At 45.8% G+C, this 15090-nt stretch overlaps 1 protein-coding gene across 3 annotated transcripts in view; it reads right to left on the bottom strand.

Annotated features, from left to right (window-relative positions):
- The window catches only part of CYS1 (cystin 1), a 43033-nt gene extending 30307 nt beyond the window's left edge, over positions 1-12726 (bottom strand). Inside the window, exons 1-2 of one of the 3 annotated variants that reach the window (XM_043510254.1) lie at positions 12036-12726; positions 16-71 (exon numbers count right to left, since the gene is read on the bottom strand). In XM_043510254.1, coding sequence (XP_043366189.1) covers positions 16-71; positions 12036-12413 — 434 coding nt within the window. In that variant the 5' untranslated portion in view covers positions 12414-12726. The remainder of the gene's footprint in view (positions 1-15; positions 72-12035) is intronic. The other 2 variants (XM_043510253.1, XM_038396603.2) reach the window with 2 other exon arrangements.
- Positions 12727-15090: the final 2364 nt, after the last annotated feature.

The following is a 15090-nucleotide window of genomic DNA, read 5'->3' as shown; positions in this document are numbered from 1 at the left end:
CTGAATGCTACTTACTCACTAGCGGAGTTGTTGTTGTTCTCCGAGTCCTGTGTACTTCTTGTTAAGGAGGCCTAGAAAAGAATAAATGGAGCAGTGCTGTCATATTTGAAATAAAACATTTGCAAATAATATAGCTACCTTTGCATGTGCAGAGCCACGTTGGCTCTGCCTTAGCACTCTATGCAATCTCAATGAAGGCAATCAAGGTGCCCAAGGTGTAAGAAACAGGCCTGTTGTTTTTTAATTATAAAAGCCTTGCTAGGTCACCTTCAGCATCTAAGGAGCCTGGCTGTCTTTAATCTGCAGATCTGAAATCATTAAACATTAACTAATTAAGCCTCCTAATTTCCCTGTGAGGCAGGTGAACAGGCAGGCCTAGAGTGGTGATGTATTAAAGAGAAGTTAAAAGAAAGCTGCCCTGATTCTTCTCATCTGACTAGTCTGAACATATTCCTGAGGAGAAGCACTTCCTACCACGTACAAACCAGGAATTGCTCCTACAACTGGCATTTGTAGTTACAGTTAGTATTGCTGTGCCCCTTGCTGGCACCGACTGTCTTGCTGAGAGCTGACTTTTATCTGGGACTCTTAGAAATCTTGGCCCAGGTCCAACATTCATTTTCTGTCAAAGCATGAAACTTGACTTACAGAAATCTTCATGAAAAGCTTTAATTTTTAAATTAAAGCAATTTAAAAGGACACTGGATGCAAGTGAGGGGAAATCCCACTTACAAATATTTTTTCTCCTTGTTTTCCTGCTCTGGTTAATATACGCTTTGGGGATGTTACTGCAAAGAGCAAGTGGAGAGCAGGATGGAACCAAGGAATGCAGGAGTAGTACAGAACACCCTCTGCAATGCTGCGGTCTTACAGTACATTTACATTTATTTTTTTTTAAATGGAAACACTTTCTTCCATGTTACTGACTATGCAGATTTGCTGTTACAGAGTGTTCATCGCACAGAGATTGCAGGAAGGCTACGCTGACTGTTCATGTTTTCAGTGAGACAAGAAACGAAATGGGAGTGGTAGAGTTTCCCATTCTCAGTTCATCTTTTCTTTAATTAGAGGAGGACTGGAGCCCCATCCTCCACAGGAAACCTGCAAGGGAGGACAAAGGGGAGGAAATCTCTGCAAGGTTCCCACTTGTTCTGTGGGGCGGCAGGGTTTGCTCTCCTGTGGAACAGGCTGTAGGGCCAGCGCCTAAATCCTGGGGTCCCCAGGAATCTGCATGGATCCTGGGAGAGTCAATACCATTGAAGCAGAGGCCCTGTCTCTCTGAGCTACCTGTGTTTCTAGTGATTCCTCCCCATGTGCCCTGTTGTTACTACAATCAATGCACAGAGCTTCCAGAACTAGCAGCTGCTCCTTGAGGGATCCTCACCCCAATTCCTTCTGTCCTTTTGCTCTCACAGGAGGGTGGCTTCCAGTAACAGTCAAACCCAGCCAGGCCAATTTGAATTTTTAATTTAATTTTTTTTAAATGATGGTCCTGAATCAGCCAACCCTGATTCCCAGGAGTTACCCTGATTCAGGGGAGGGGTCCAGCTGATATGAAATGGACAAACCTGCATAAGGTGAGCAGACTTTGGCCTTGGCTTTCATTTTCTTTGTAGGAAAATGAAAAAGTAGCTTTGTCTCCAGAGAAAGAAAGAGAAAAGGCTTTCCTTGGAAAAATGAGACTGCAAAGGGGAAAAAAATATATAGCATAACATTAAAGCCTCCTGCCCAGCTTACAGTCTATGATTCAGCTTTGCTTGGCTTTTTCAGGCCGAGATAGCTTGAGAGATTACTTAATGGGGTGCAGCACCTTACATTAGGTGTGACTGCAGCTCAGGGAGACAAACCTGAGCTAGCTTTAGGCCTGGTCTACACCTAAAACGTTAGCTTGACCTAGGACTGTGAAAAATATCATGCCCTGTGCGGCATAGAGCGACTCACCCCCTCTGTAGATGCAGCTAGATCGAGAGGAGCCCAGCTCTCCAGGCGGTGGAATTACTACAGCAATGGAACAACCCTTTCTGTTGCTGTAGTACGTGTCTACACTGTGCCACTGCAGCACTTGTAGTGTCGATATACCTTTAATCTAGCTAGCTTGGGTACCTGAACAGTAAAGCTACAGAAGCACGGGCTGTACAAACTTGCCCTGAAGCGTGGGTAGTTTACTCACAGGACTAACCCACGCTGAAGCGGGCACTGCCACAACTGTTCTGGTGTCCAAGCTAGCTAGATTAGCCCAGCTAGCATTATGGCTATTTGAACTCACGTGCCATGATTGCAGTGTAATCATAAAAACAGGGAGTCCAGTAGCACCTTAAATACTAACAGATTTTTTAGGCATAAGCTTTCATGGGTAAAAAACCCACTTCTTTAGATGCATGGAGTGAAAATTACATAAGTAGGTATTATTATACTGACACATGAAGAAAAGGGAGTTACCTCACAAGTGGAGAACCAGTGTAATTTTCACTCCACGCATCTGAAGAAGTGGGTTTTTTACCCATGAAAGCTTATGCTCAAATAAATCTGTTAGTCTTTAAGGTGCCACCGGACTCCCTGTTATTTTTGTGGATACAGACTAACACGGCTACCCCCGATAGTGTAATCATACATACCCTTAGCCAGCTGTTTAATTCCAGCCCAGTAAGGGCTGCTCTACATACTGGTTTCCACCAAGTTAACTAAATTGAGCTCAACCCCAGTTCAGTTAGATCTGTGCAACCCCCTAGCCTGAAGGCAGTTCCATGTGGATATAGCTCTGTCCATGCAAGGGGGTTACACTGACTTCACTACAGCTGGTTTTTATACTGATTTAGTTATACCAGTGAAAAAAGTGTGTGCAGATAAGTTGTGAGTAATGGCTGCCGAGACTGGGATGGATGTGTGGTACCTGTGACCTTGCAAATCCTTAGCCTCTCTGTTATGGCTCTTTACAGGTAGGCAGTTGGGTGTCGGTAGCTTTGGTGATGGTGGCACTGGTCCATTAGCAACCAAGGGCCAGATTTGTAAAGACCTTTAGGTGTCTAAAGATCTTTACAAATCCGGCCCCAGCTTCTTTCACACAGGCCACTGGAAAGTTAAAGTTGTTTTTTTTTTTGCAATGCTCTGTTTGGACTGAGAAGACTTCCTAGACTAATACGAAGCCGTCGCATGAGTCAGCGAGAGGCCCATCGGCAGGGTTGTGTGGAGAAATTGAGAATTTGCTCTGGTACTTTGGCACCATCTACGCAATTTATTGAAGAAAAGAGAAACCTGCTCCCCCCCGACTCTCCAAAGGGACGAGGTATTGGTGGGAATGGTGTAAGGAGCAGTCTGACACCCAGGTGCTGACTTTTGGTTTTACCGGTGGGTTCTCCTCTCTGCCTCCCCCTCTCCCCTGCTGGTTTGAGCGCTGGGCGGTGCCTTGGGTGGAAGAGGCCGAGCAGGTGTGTGGCCTCAGGCACAGCACAGGCAGGGCCTCTGAGCTGGGGGGTGGGGGGGGGGGGGAAGAGGGCAAATGGAAGCAGGGCTCAGGGCAGAGCATGGGCGGAGCTGGGGACGGGGCCACAGTCCAGGCACCGGGGCCCACAAAAGATTAATATGGCCCTGTGGGTGCTGAGCACCTCCTATTTTTTTTTCAGTGGGTGTTTGAGCCTGGAGCACCCACAGAATTGGCACCCATGGTCTGACAGGAAGCTGTATCTCAGAGTGGAGAACCGGAGTAACCCTTCCTGTCTCTGCTGCTGCGGAACATCCCATCTTAGCACGCAGGAGATTCTCATTAGAGACAAAGGGCCAAAGCCATCCGCTGAACTCCTGGTGCAGGGCTGCGGGAGGAAGACAGTCTCACATCACATCATCCCTTCCACTACAGAGGACCAGAATAGCACCCAAAGAATAGGCGGCACTGTTCAGGGATTGGGAACAGAAGGGCCCTGTGACTTGCCCCACAATAACACAAAGCTGGCATCCCCTGCAGTAACGCCTGTGAGAAGGCAGTACTGAAAACACAGGCTGCTCTCCTTCAGGCTGAATCCCTCCCTTGGTGGACAGAGAGGGTGCAGTTCCTTGCACAAGCAGGTATGAATCTCGCCCCCAGTGGTAAAGCTGTAATGAGCACTGTATTCCATCAACAGTATTAGGCCATGTCTACACTGCACTTTCATCGGTAAAACTTTTGTCACTCGGGTGTGAAAAAAATAACCCCCTTGACTGATGAAAAGTGCCAGTCTGGACAGCGCTTTGTCAGCGGGAGATGCTCTCCCGCTGACAAAGCTACCACCCGCCTTGTTGGGAGGTGGTTTTATTTTGTCGGCAGGAGAGCTCTTTATTGCCGACAAAGAGCGGTTACACCGAGTACCTTACAGTGGCCCTGCCGTAGTGGAACAGCTGTGCCACTGTAAGGTGTGCAGTGTAGGGATAGCCTTAATCATGAGCACTGAATGGGAATATACACTTCTAGGGGCATTTGACTCTTCTCTTAGCTCTCGGAGAATATAGCCAACATTCCCAGCTTCCAACACTTTTCTAGGCAGGATGATGCTGGATGTTTTAAGGGTGTGTTTAAATTATACAACAGATTTTTCCCCCTGTGACTAACTCCTCCACACTGTGAGCTGTACATGTTATGTGGGCGGAAGAGAGAATTAATTAGTCATCGGGACTGTCTCTGGTTAGTAAAACCTGCTTCACAAAGCAAAATTAGCTCCTACCTTCCAGGGGTGCTGGAACAATTTGTATAATGAGGGTGCTGAGAGCCACTGAACCAAACTGAAACCCTGTATATCATGGAAACCACTTCAAGCCAGAGGGTACTGTAGCACCCCCCAGCACCAGTAGTTCAAGCACCTATGCTACCTTCTGTAAGGACCTCTTTCAGCAGCAACACTTGTTTCCGAAGAGAAATGCATATTAGTATATGTAGGTATCTACTGCCTCAAGAAAAGCTCTGGAAAACTGAAAAGAGAGGAAGGTAAAGTATAGTCTACACCTTCAGGTCTCTGCCCACACTTCTGTCTGCTCTCAATTCATCCCAGATGGGCAAGATGACGCGGTCAGAGTGATCAGGAGAAGGAGACGATCTTAGCAGCAGTTCAGGTCATATGGCATGAGCTGTCTCATTGAGTATGGCATGGAATAGACATAGAATGAAATCTAACTCCACCCTGGTGTGCTCATGTTAGTTGTAATTTGTATGGTGCACATGCAGCAGGTAACTTACATTAATGTTTTATGTGGGTTAATGTGATGCACAAGGCTAGAATACCAGTGGGTCCCTGTCCTGGAGCTAAATGAATAATCACTGGGTTGTTTGGCACCTCTCCTATTACAATGAAGTGAAAAATTAAATCATGTCAGCATCTTGTGATGCAGCTTTCAGCCTCTTTCTAGTTCTCAGCCAGACTGCAGAGCCTCCTCCTTGTTTTCTTTCCATCCTATTTCCAGGTTGGGAAGAAGGTTTTGGCACATGGTGCTGATACAAATCATTAGAACTCAGTTGATCAGATCCATCTTCAGTGAAATCTTCAGTGAAACTCTACTAAAGTCAGCGTACTTACTGCAGGGGCGAATTTGGCCTAGTATGTAACCAGATGTGACATTGTGGAATGGAATCCTAGGCAATAAGTAAGGCGCTCAAGGCCTGGAGAGGGGCATGTCTCACCAATCTGGAGCAGCATCCTGTGGCCAACCCAGGAGTGTTACGACAGATGCTGACAGGAGTGTCGCTCAGGAAATGAAGAAGAATATGGAGAGCTCCCAGAGAATCCTTCTTCTAAAATGTCTGAGATCTAGAATTTTTTCTAGTAAACATCCTCCTCCCCATGCTCCATTTTTTTTGCTTTGGATCAGCAATCATTTACAGGATAGAAGCAGCGAAGTGAACCAAACTCTCTGTAAAGATCAGAAAGTGATGTTGGTAGAAAAAACACTTCTGCGTCCTGGTGGCCATTCTGTTCAGTTGTCAGTTTGAGTGCAGCACAGCTGTGCTGTGATGACATAAACTCTTTGTCATTCTTTTTAGTTAAGATTACAACACAACTACCGGTTTGTTCGTCCACTGGCCAAACTGCAAACTTGTGTTAAAATTAGTGGCTTGTGATCCACATACACAAAAAAGTGAAATGTTCAGTTTGGGATCATCAAGATCCATCTCTAGAAATTAACAAGTTATGCAGTTTGACAAAACCTCAATTTGTTTGGATTTTCCATCCAATCATTCCCCCAGCTGTAGCTAGGAGTTGATAGATTCACATATGTTAGAGCTGGAAAAGATCTATTTATTAGGTCATCTAGTCCATTTCCCTGCCATCGCAGGATTGTTCCCTTCGGTACGTTTTCTAGTCTTTTGGTCAACAAGGGACTTGACGTGAGGGCACTTTTGACCATTAACAGTAATTTTTAAATGTTGAAAATAATATTTAATAATGTTGAATAAAAGACATTGTTTATTTCCACTTTAAAAAGTATTTCAACAAGAAAAGGAACACTATTTAGTGCCAATGTAAAAGTATCTATAAAAAGTGTGTGTGTGTGTGTGTGTGTGTGTGTGTACGTGTGCAATGAAAAATGTCTCTTTGAACTATCCATATGAAATACAGAGCATAAATAAGATTCAGCTAACCAGCCACAAGGTGACACTGTTTCACACAAATCTACGGAAAGGGAACTTATCTGGATGTAAAAAGTATACACTACCTTTCTGACTAAATCAGATTTTTAAAAGTACATTACAATCCATTGGACTATGACTACTAAGTATTATATACTACTATTAACTATACCATCCCATATGCAGTGCTGTAATGTAATCACTTTATGTCTCTATTAAGTAGGTGCTACTATAACTCTGCAGAAGGCTATTTAAAAAAACAGATTGCTTGCACATTTTTCCATGTTAGGAAGCCAGGAGCATGATGAATGAGGCCACGGCATAACAGTCCTTCCCGGTTTCCATAGAGAGCGGCCACCATGTACTATACTATGGTATCTTTTGTAAAACCACAAATATTCTTTTTGAGCTGAGCAAAGAAAAGTGAGACAGAAAAACAAGAGTGATTGCTCAGGCTCTAGATGGGTGAGTGGGTGGCTGAAATTAAATGGAAGTTTCAAAAGGAATGGTGATTGCTGTCAGAGTGATCCAGGGGTCCCAAAAGAATAAGACTCAGGAGATTTGGGTTCTATTCCTAACTGTGCTGCTAGCCTCAGTTTCCCCATCTGTATAATCAGAATAATACCAGTCCATGTATGAGAACTGCTTTGAAATTTCAGATGAAAATGCTTTGCGCTCCAGGTTCCAAAGGAAAAAAACCCTGACCTAACCTGTGAGTTAATTCTCTTTGCAAAGCCCCTGTAATTTTGTTTCTCTTCAAATGACTTGGGAGGGGATGAGAGTGCTTTTGTCAATTGTGTTAGCTCAATTGAGTTAGGTTAACATAATTGAAAACCCTTCTTTCCACCTGTGTAGATATTAGCTGACATCTTTGAAGTTATGGTAGTTGATCATGTTGTATCGTAGCCTTCCGACTATTCTAAGCCAATGGTGCACAAGCCTCTGTCCATGGGTGCCTCCCGCCCACTGGGGTGTTTCTTGTGGCTCCTCACTTTCTGCAGAATGTATGCTGTAATTTAAAAGTATTCTGTTTGAACCAACACAGATCTGTCTTAGGGCTAGACTGTGCCCTCCTCTCCTACCCCGAGTACCACCTTACTCTCCAAGGTGTTGTCATCATGCAGATCTCATCATAAGTCAGAGGATCAGAATCTTGCCTACTGTGAGTCTGTAGAGAGTTAGCCTGAAACTATTGCTTTGAGAGATGTGAACTGACCCTGATTTATCTCAGTGTGGTGCTAACCCTGAAGCTTAATGATGATAGTGTAGATATCAACATTCTTCACTAATATTTAAGTGAAATATCTAATTGATATGACTAGCCACTAGGGCTGGATATCAGAAATTCTAGAAAAGATATGAAAAAGACATTAGGTGAATGACTAATACCTTTAGAATACACCTTAATTGAGCATATCTGTGAAGGAGAGGCGTACTGGCAAAAGTGGGTTGGAGAGGGCAGAAAGCTACTGGGTTTGATAGATAAATCCTGCAAGGAGTTTCAGCAGCATCTTGTAAAAGGCTAAAAATAGTGCATGGTATCACATATCAGTATGTGCTGTATCCACTTAGATCTAGTTAGATGAATTCAGACATGTCTGCTACAACCTTAATTCTTCAATTCTTGGACCTTTATTGATTTGTCAGTTCAGCATTTTACTAATACCTACTCTTATGGATTAACTTTCTCTGGTTTATTTTTATTAAAAAAGTAATCCTGTTCATCACCTGTCATGACTTACTGTAGTTTGCCAATTTATGTTATAAATAAGAATATACAGAATATTAAAAATGTAGTTACTTAAAAATAACCCTACACACAACAGCCAAATTTCAACTGAGCCGTCTTATTTTTAAAAACACCACAATCAATATTTGAGTGCACATGTTGGAACAAAAATGTAGAGCCATATCCTCTAGCCCTTACATAAGTAAAGATTAACTAGTGAAGTCAGTGGGATTGCTCACGAGTGAGAATTACTTATGTGAGTAAAAGTTCTAGGATCAAGTCTTAATTTCAAAATTGAATGTGTTTGAGTTATAAGAGCAAAGAAAAGATATTAAATCTCTATTTTTTCATGATGTCTAAATATGACTTCGCTTTGAGGTTTGTTTTTTTAAATGTGCCCATGCTGATCGTTGACAAAATAGTTACTCTGTTAGGAAATTATATTAGTTATCATTATCCCTTGCAAAAACAGAGTTTTACAATGGAAATACGAATATAATCTTAAAGTGAGACTGTCAGGGCTTTAAGCTTCCATTTAGCTTAACCTAAAAGTTGTTAGGCATCTGATGGGGAAAGTCCTCTGAATTCTAAATATTAGTTACTACTTTTTAATCTATCAGTGTATTCCCACAATTTTTGTAGTCCCTCCTGCAGCAGCATCTAACAGACAGATCCCTGTTCTTGGTGCCTTTGGTATCATACTAAGGTGATACAGAAGTTGAAGTTAATGTTGTTTTCGTTGGATAAGAAGAAAGCCCTGTTAATTTCAGCTCTATTCACAAGAAAATTCAATAGTTTCTGTATAGACTAAAACTGAGGCGTTGGTTGTTTTTTTTCAGATGGCACCACTGTTACTGCAGTAAACTGGCAAACATTAAAACATACTGTATCTATATATATGGTCAGGTTCAAAACTATTGCTTACATGACTGAACCAAGGAAAAAAATTGAGCTGTGCCAGATGCTTTATTTAATGACACTGGGATACTTTTACAAGGAATTAATCGAAGGAGGAAAAAACCTTTAATGGAGCACAGAAAACTGAGACTGGCATGACCCTTTCATGATTATATTTCCCCTAAAAGAGATAAGGAATTTGGGGAAGAGCAACAGAAATGATAAAAGGGCTGCAGGGAATGATTTGTCAGGAAAGATAAAAAGAACTGACTATGGTATAGCTTGGCAACCACTGGCTATGTTGATATTACAATGATAGACTTTTCTAACGTACACAGGGCCTAAGTCGAGAACCGGCAACGGAAAAAGAACTATCTAAGGGCTTACCCCACAACTTTAGCTGAAGGGGCTACAACGAGGAGTAAAAGGATAAAATTAAAAGAAAGGGCAAATTAAGCTATGCAACTGTTTCCACAGAAAGAGGAGAGCTCTATAGGTTGGGATGCTGATCTGCAGACGTTATAGGAACCAGTTCTGTATTGAACTCAAGGAACTGGTCTGGCTGGGATACCCCTCCCAAGGAGACAGGCTGTGCTGGGACTCCCAGAAGGGATTAAATAGAAGGGGACCTGCAAGGGAAATGGGTTAGCTGGTGATAGGTTATAGGGGGAGTCTTAAGGGGGTCAGGCTGGCTGAATCCCTGGGCATGGGGTTAGAATGGGAGTCCAAGTGAGGGATGGGGCTAGGTGGGTCCTCGGGGCAATGGGCTAGATGGGATCCTGGAGGGATGGGGCTCACTGGATCTCTAGGGCATGGGCCAGAGGGGACACCAGGGGCGGGATGGGCTGTCTGGAACCTTCACTGCACTGGGCAGCACAGTATGGGGAGGAGGTGACCAGCTGTCTGTGGAGAAAGAAGCGGTTCATGACTATTTAGAAAAGCTGGACGAGCACAAGTCCATGGGGCCGGATGCACTGTATCCGTGGGTGCTAAAGGAGTTGGCTGATGTGACTGCAGAGCCAATGGCCATTATCTTTGAAAACTCATGGTGATCGGGGGAGGTCCCAGATGACAGGAAAAAGGCTAATGTAGTGCCCATCTTTAAAAAAGGGAAGAAGGAAGATCTGAGGAACTACAGGCCAGTCAGCCTCACCTCAGTCCCTGGAAAAATCATGAAGCAGGTCCTCAAGGAACCAATTCACAAGCACTTAGAGGAGAGGAAAGTGATTGGGAACAGTCAGCATGGATTCACCAAGGGCAAGTCATGCCTGACTAACCTAATTGCCTTCTACTATGAAATAACTGGCTCTGTGGATGAGGGGAAAGTAGTGGACATGTTATTCCTTGACTTTAGCAAAGCTTTTGATACAGTCTCCCACAGTATTCTTGCCAGCAAGTTAAAAGAAGTATAGGCTGGATGAATGGACTATAAGGTGGATAGAAAGCTGGCTAGATTGGTGGGCTCAGCGGGTAGTGATCAATGGCTCCATGTCTAGTTGGCAGCCGGTATCAAGTGGAGTGCCCCAAGGGTCGGTCCTGGGGCCGGTTTTGTTCAATATCTTCATTAATGATCTGGAGGATGGCGTGGATTGCACCCTCAGCAAGTTTGCAGATGATGCAAAATTGGGAGGAGTGGTAGATACGCTAGAGGGTAGGGATAGGATACAGAGGGATCTAGACAAATTAGAGGATGGGGCCAAAAGAAATCTGATGAGGTTCAACAAGGACAAGGGCAGAATCCTGCACTTAGGACGGAAGAATCCCATGCACCGCTACAGACTAGGGACCGAATGGCTAGGCAGCAGGTCTGCAGAAAAGGAACTAGGGGTTACAGCGGACGAGAAGCTGGATATGAGTAACAGTGTGTCCTTGTTGCCAAGAAGGCGAATAGCATTTTGGGCTGTATAAGTAGGAGCATTGCCAGTAGCTCGAGGGACGTGATCGTTCCCCTCTATTCGACATTGGTGAGGCCTCATCTGGAGTACTGTGTCCAGTTTTGGGCCCCACACTCCAAAAAGGATGTGGAAAAATTGGAAAGAGTCCAGCGGAGGGCAACAAAAATGATTAGGGGGCTGGAGCACATGATTTATGAGGAGAGGCTGAGGGAACTGGGATTACTTAGGCTGCAGAAGAGAAGACTGAGGGGGGATTTGATAGCTGCTTTCAACTACCTGAAAGGGGCTTCCAAAGAGGATGGATCTAGACTGTTCTTGGTGGTAGCAGATGACAGAACGAGGAGTAATGGTCTGAAGTTACAGTGGGAGGAGGTCTAGGTTGGATATTAGGAAAAACTTTTTCACTAGGAGGCTGGTGAAGCACTGGAATGGGTTACCTAGGGAGGTGGTGGAATCTCCTTCCCTAGATGTTTTTAAGGTCAGGCTTGACAAAGCCCTGGCTGGGATGATTTAGTCGGGGATTGGTCCTGCTTTGAGCAGGGGTTGGACTAGATGACCTCCTGAGGTCCCTTCCAACCCTGATAGTCTATGATTCAGCCTTGGGGTGAATCGGGGTGGGCTGGCTTTCCCCCCAGGCAATGGGCCACAGGGCAGTGGGGTAGAGGGGGCTCCTGGGGGAGTTGGGCTGGCGGGTTTCCAGGGTCATGAACCCTGGGACGATGTGTTAGAGGGGGAACCGGGGGGACGGGCTGGCTGGATCCCAGGGCGATGGGCCCCCGGGGGGACGGGCTGGCCGAGGGCCAAGGCGCTGAGCGGGGCGGGAGGCGGGTTACTTGGGCCCCGGGCCGGGCCCTGCCTCGCCTCCATCTTGCTGTCTGGGCTCCGCTCCGCTACCGCCCCCTGTCGGCCCGGGGGTGTCACTTACCGGCTGGTCCCCTCCGGCGGCCCCGCTGCCCCGGCCGCTCCCTGCCGCCGCCGCCGCCTCTGGGTGCCGGTCGTGGCCGGCCCAGGTGTCCCCGGCGGGCCCCCGGCTGGGGGCAGCCGGGCCCGGGGCCGTGGGGGGCAGCGCGCCCGGCTCCTCGCACTCAGCCAGCACCTCCTCCAGCAGCTCCCAGTCCGAGTCCGAGTCCTCCGGCTGCGGCCGCCGCAGGCTGGTGCTGGGCGGCTCCGTGGGGGCGGGCGCCTGGCTGCCCCTGGCCTCCTCGCCCTGCCCGCTGGGGGCGCTGCTGCTTCTGCCCCGCCTGCCGGGACGATCCGCGGCGGGGCTGCCGCTCCGCTTCCTCCGGCTGCTGCCGCTGCCCATGCCGCCGGGCGGGGCCCCCTAACGGGGTGACTCGCCTGGCCGGGATTCCAGAGGCCGGCAGCTGCCGCTGCCTCGGAGCATCCTGGCTGCTGCGGGGGCAGGAGAGGCTGATCCCGGATCCCCTCCCCGCCTCCCCCTGGTTTGCCTGGAGGGACCTTAGAAGGGAAGCGACTCACTCCTCCTGGGGACGGTCCAGCAGCGGCAGTCAGAGCGCACAGGAGCAGCAGCCTGGGAACCTGCCCTCCCAGCTGCGAGGAAAGGAAATCGGCTGTTTGGAAGCGGCGAATCCCAAAGAATTTACCCTCGAGAAGGAACCAACTGGGTGTAACCTCGCTCTGTGTGTGTGTGTGTGTGAACATGGAGGCAGTTCAAAAACATCCTGGAAAAAAAAATCTCAGAAAAGGAAATACCACAAAGCAGTGCTCACAACTTCAATCTGCTGTTGGGTCTAGTCTGTGGAAATCATGACAAATAAACATGGATTTTTTTTTTATTTGTGTGTGTGTGTGTGTGTGTGAGAGAGAGAGAGAGAGAGAGAGAGCCTGGACTATAAAGTGAAAGGAGAGAGGAACTCAAAGCAAAAACTTTAGATTCAAACTTCAGCTTAGTCCAGAGAAATATGGCCCTTTCCTCTTCACTCTTCCCCCCAGCACAATGTTTTCATATTCTCTGATGCTTTCAAATTCAGTTACTTTAAGGGCAGGACAAAAATCAAGCTCTTTACACAATATATTTGGACTCTTGAACGTAATCAGGGCACTGGTCAGATTAACTGCAGAATAATTACGGTTTTTGGACTGTAGGAAAGGATTGTGCTCTTTCGAAATTGCCCTTTCTAAAATGTGAATCAGATAATTACTAAAAAGCCAAACAGACTGAGAAAATAGGATCACAAGTAACTCATAAAAAGAGTGTAGTATAAATTACAAATCAAAATATGCATTGATCCTTGATTCACATTTCTCAAGGGGACAATAAATTGTTTCATATGATCTCCTTTTTTAATATGTGCTGTGTTTCACACCCCAGATGCACAAGATATAGCCAAAACCTCATACTTTGGCTTCATGTGGCTGTTATAGATCTCCAGATGGATAGTGTACAGGCTAGTCATACAAATTCTTCTTAAGCCTGATCTGCCCTAGCAAATTGACCATTACGAAAAATGGTTTTCAGTAGCAGCTCCTCTGAACTGGTATAAAAATGGGCTTATACTACACAAAACAATGTCTAATCTTATTACAACCTGGCCCCATCCTCACTTTTGGATAGACACCAGTCCATAATAAACAGACCCAAATCCTGCCCCAGGTGCTTCTAAGCCCCTCTGAGTCTGGGTAGTGACTGGTATGGTTCCCAGTTATGGGTCTGTCAGGCTTACTCCCAGGAGCACACCCCATGTTTGACACCCTTTTAGAGCAGTGGGATTCCACAGTTCAGCTACCTCTATCCTCCAGGCCAATGACCCAGCTCTCCTGAGTCCCCAGTTATTTAGATATGTTCCCTTCCATTGATCACCTGGCTCTGGGAACTCTGATTTCTCGTTAAACCATTCAGGGCCAACATGGCAGGAAAGCAAGGGAACACAGGCCTAGCAAAGGAATTTCTTAACCACAGACACTTTACTCTTAGGCTATGTGTACACTACAGACCTTACAGCGGCACAGCTGTACCACTGTAAGTTCTCCCATGCAGATGCTCTATGCTGGCGGAAGAGAGCTCTCATGTTGGCATAATTAAACCACCCCCAGTGAGTGGTGGTCACAATGTCAGCAGGACAGCATCTCCCCCCGACATAGCACTGTCCACACCAGCGCTTCTCTTGGTGAAACTTATGTCAGTCAAGGTGTATTTTTTTCACACACTCCTGATGGAAAAAAGTTTTACCAAAAGTGCTAGTGTAGACATAGCCTTAATAAAACACATGAGAGAGTTACAGAATCTTTGAAAAACAACAAAATCAAGAACTCACTCTGCTTAGTCTGTTCTGACACAAGAGGCCTGGGATAGGTCAGTGTCTTTAGGCTAGGCAGCCCTTTCTACCTTCTCTTTCCTTAGTCTGATCTTATATGAGATCAAACATAATGAACTCTAATATAGAAAATCTCTATTTAGAATATAGAAGTAGAATGAAAGATCTAACTTGTGTCAATGTATAAATTATAAGGGTAGAAAGTGGACCTCTATTTATGTGGCCAAATCCTATAGCTCTCTCTCTCTGTCCAAACACCCATTGACTCACATGAGAGTTTTGCTTATAGACTCATAGACTTTAAGGTAAGAAGGATCATCATTATCATCTAGTAAATCTGACCTGCACATTGCACAGAACCTCACTCTACTTCTGAAATAGACCCCCTAACTTCTGGCTGAGTTACTGAAGTCATCAAATCATGGTTTAAAGACTTCAAGTTACAGAGAATTCACCATTTACATAGTTTAAACCTGCAAGTGACCCATGCCCCATGCTGCAAAGGAAGGCAAAAAGCCTGCCAATCTGACTGGGGGAAAAATTCCTTCCCGACCCCAAATATGGCGACCGGTTCGACCCCGAGCATGTGGGCAGGACCCGTCAGGCAGATACCTGGGAAAGAATTCTCTATAGTAACTCAGAGTCTTCCCCATCTAGTGCCCTGTCTCCATCCGTTGAGGATTTTTGCTTCTGGCAGTTACTCAA

Source organism: Dermochelys coriacea, chromosome 3 (genome assembly GCF_009764565.3).
Source record: "Dermochelys coriacea isolate rDerCor1 chromosome 3, rDerCor1.pri.v4, whole genome shotgun sequence".
NCBI lineage: Eukaryota > Metazoa > Chordata > Testudines > Dermochelyidae > Dermochelys > Dermochelys coriacea.
The sequence above is the reverse complement of the archived record's forward strand: the minus strand, read 5'-3'. Positions and strand labels throughout refer to the sequence as shown.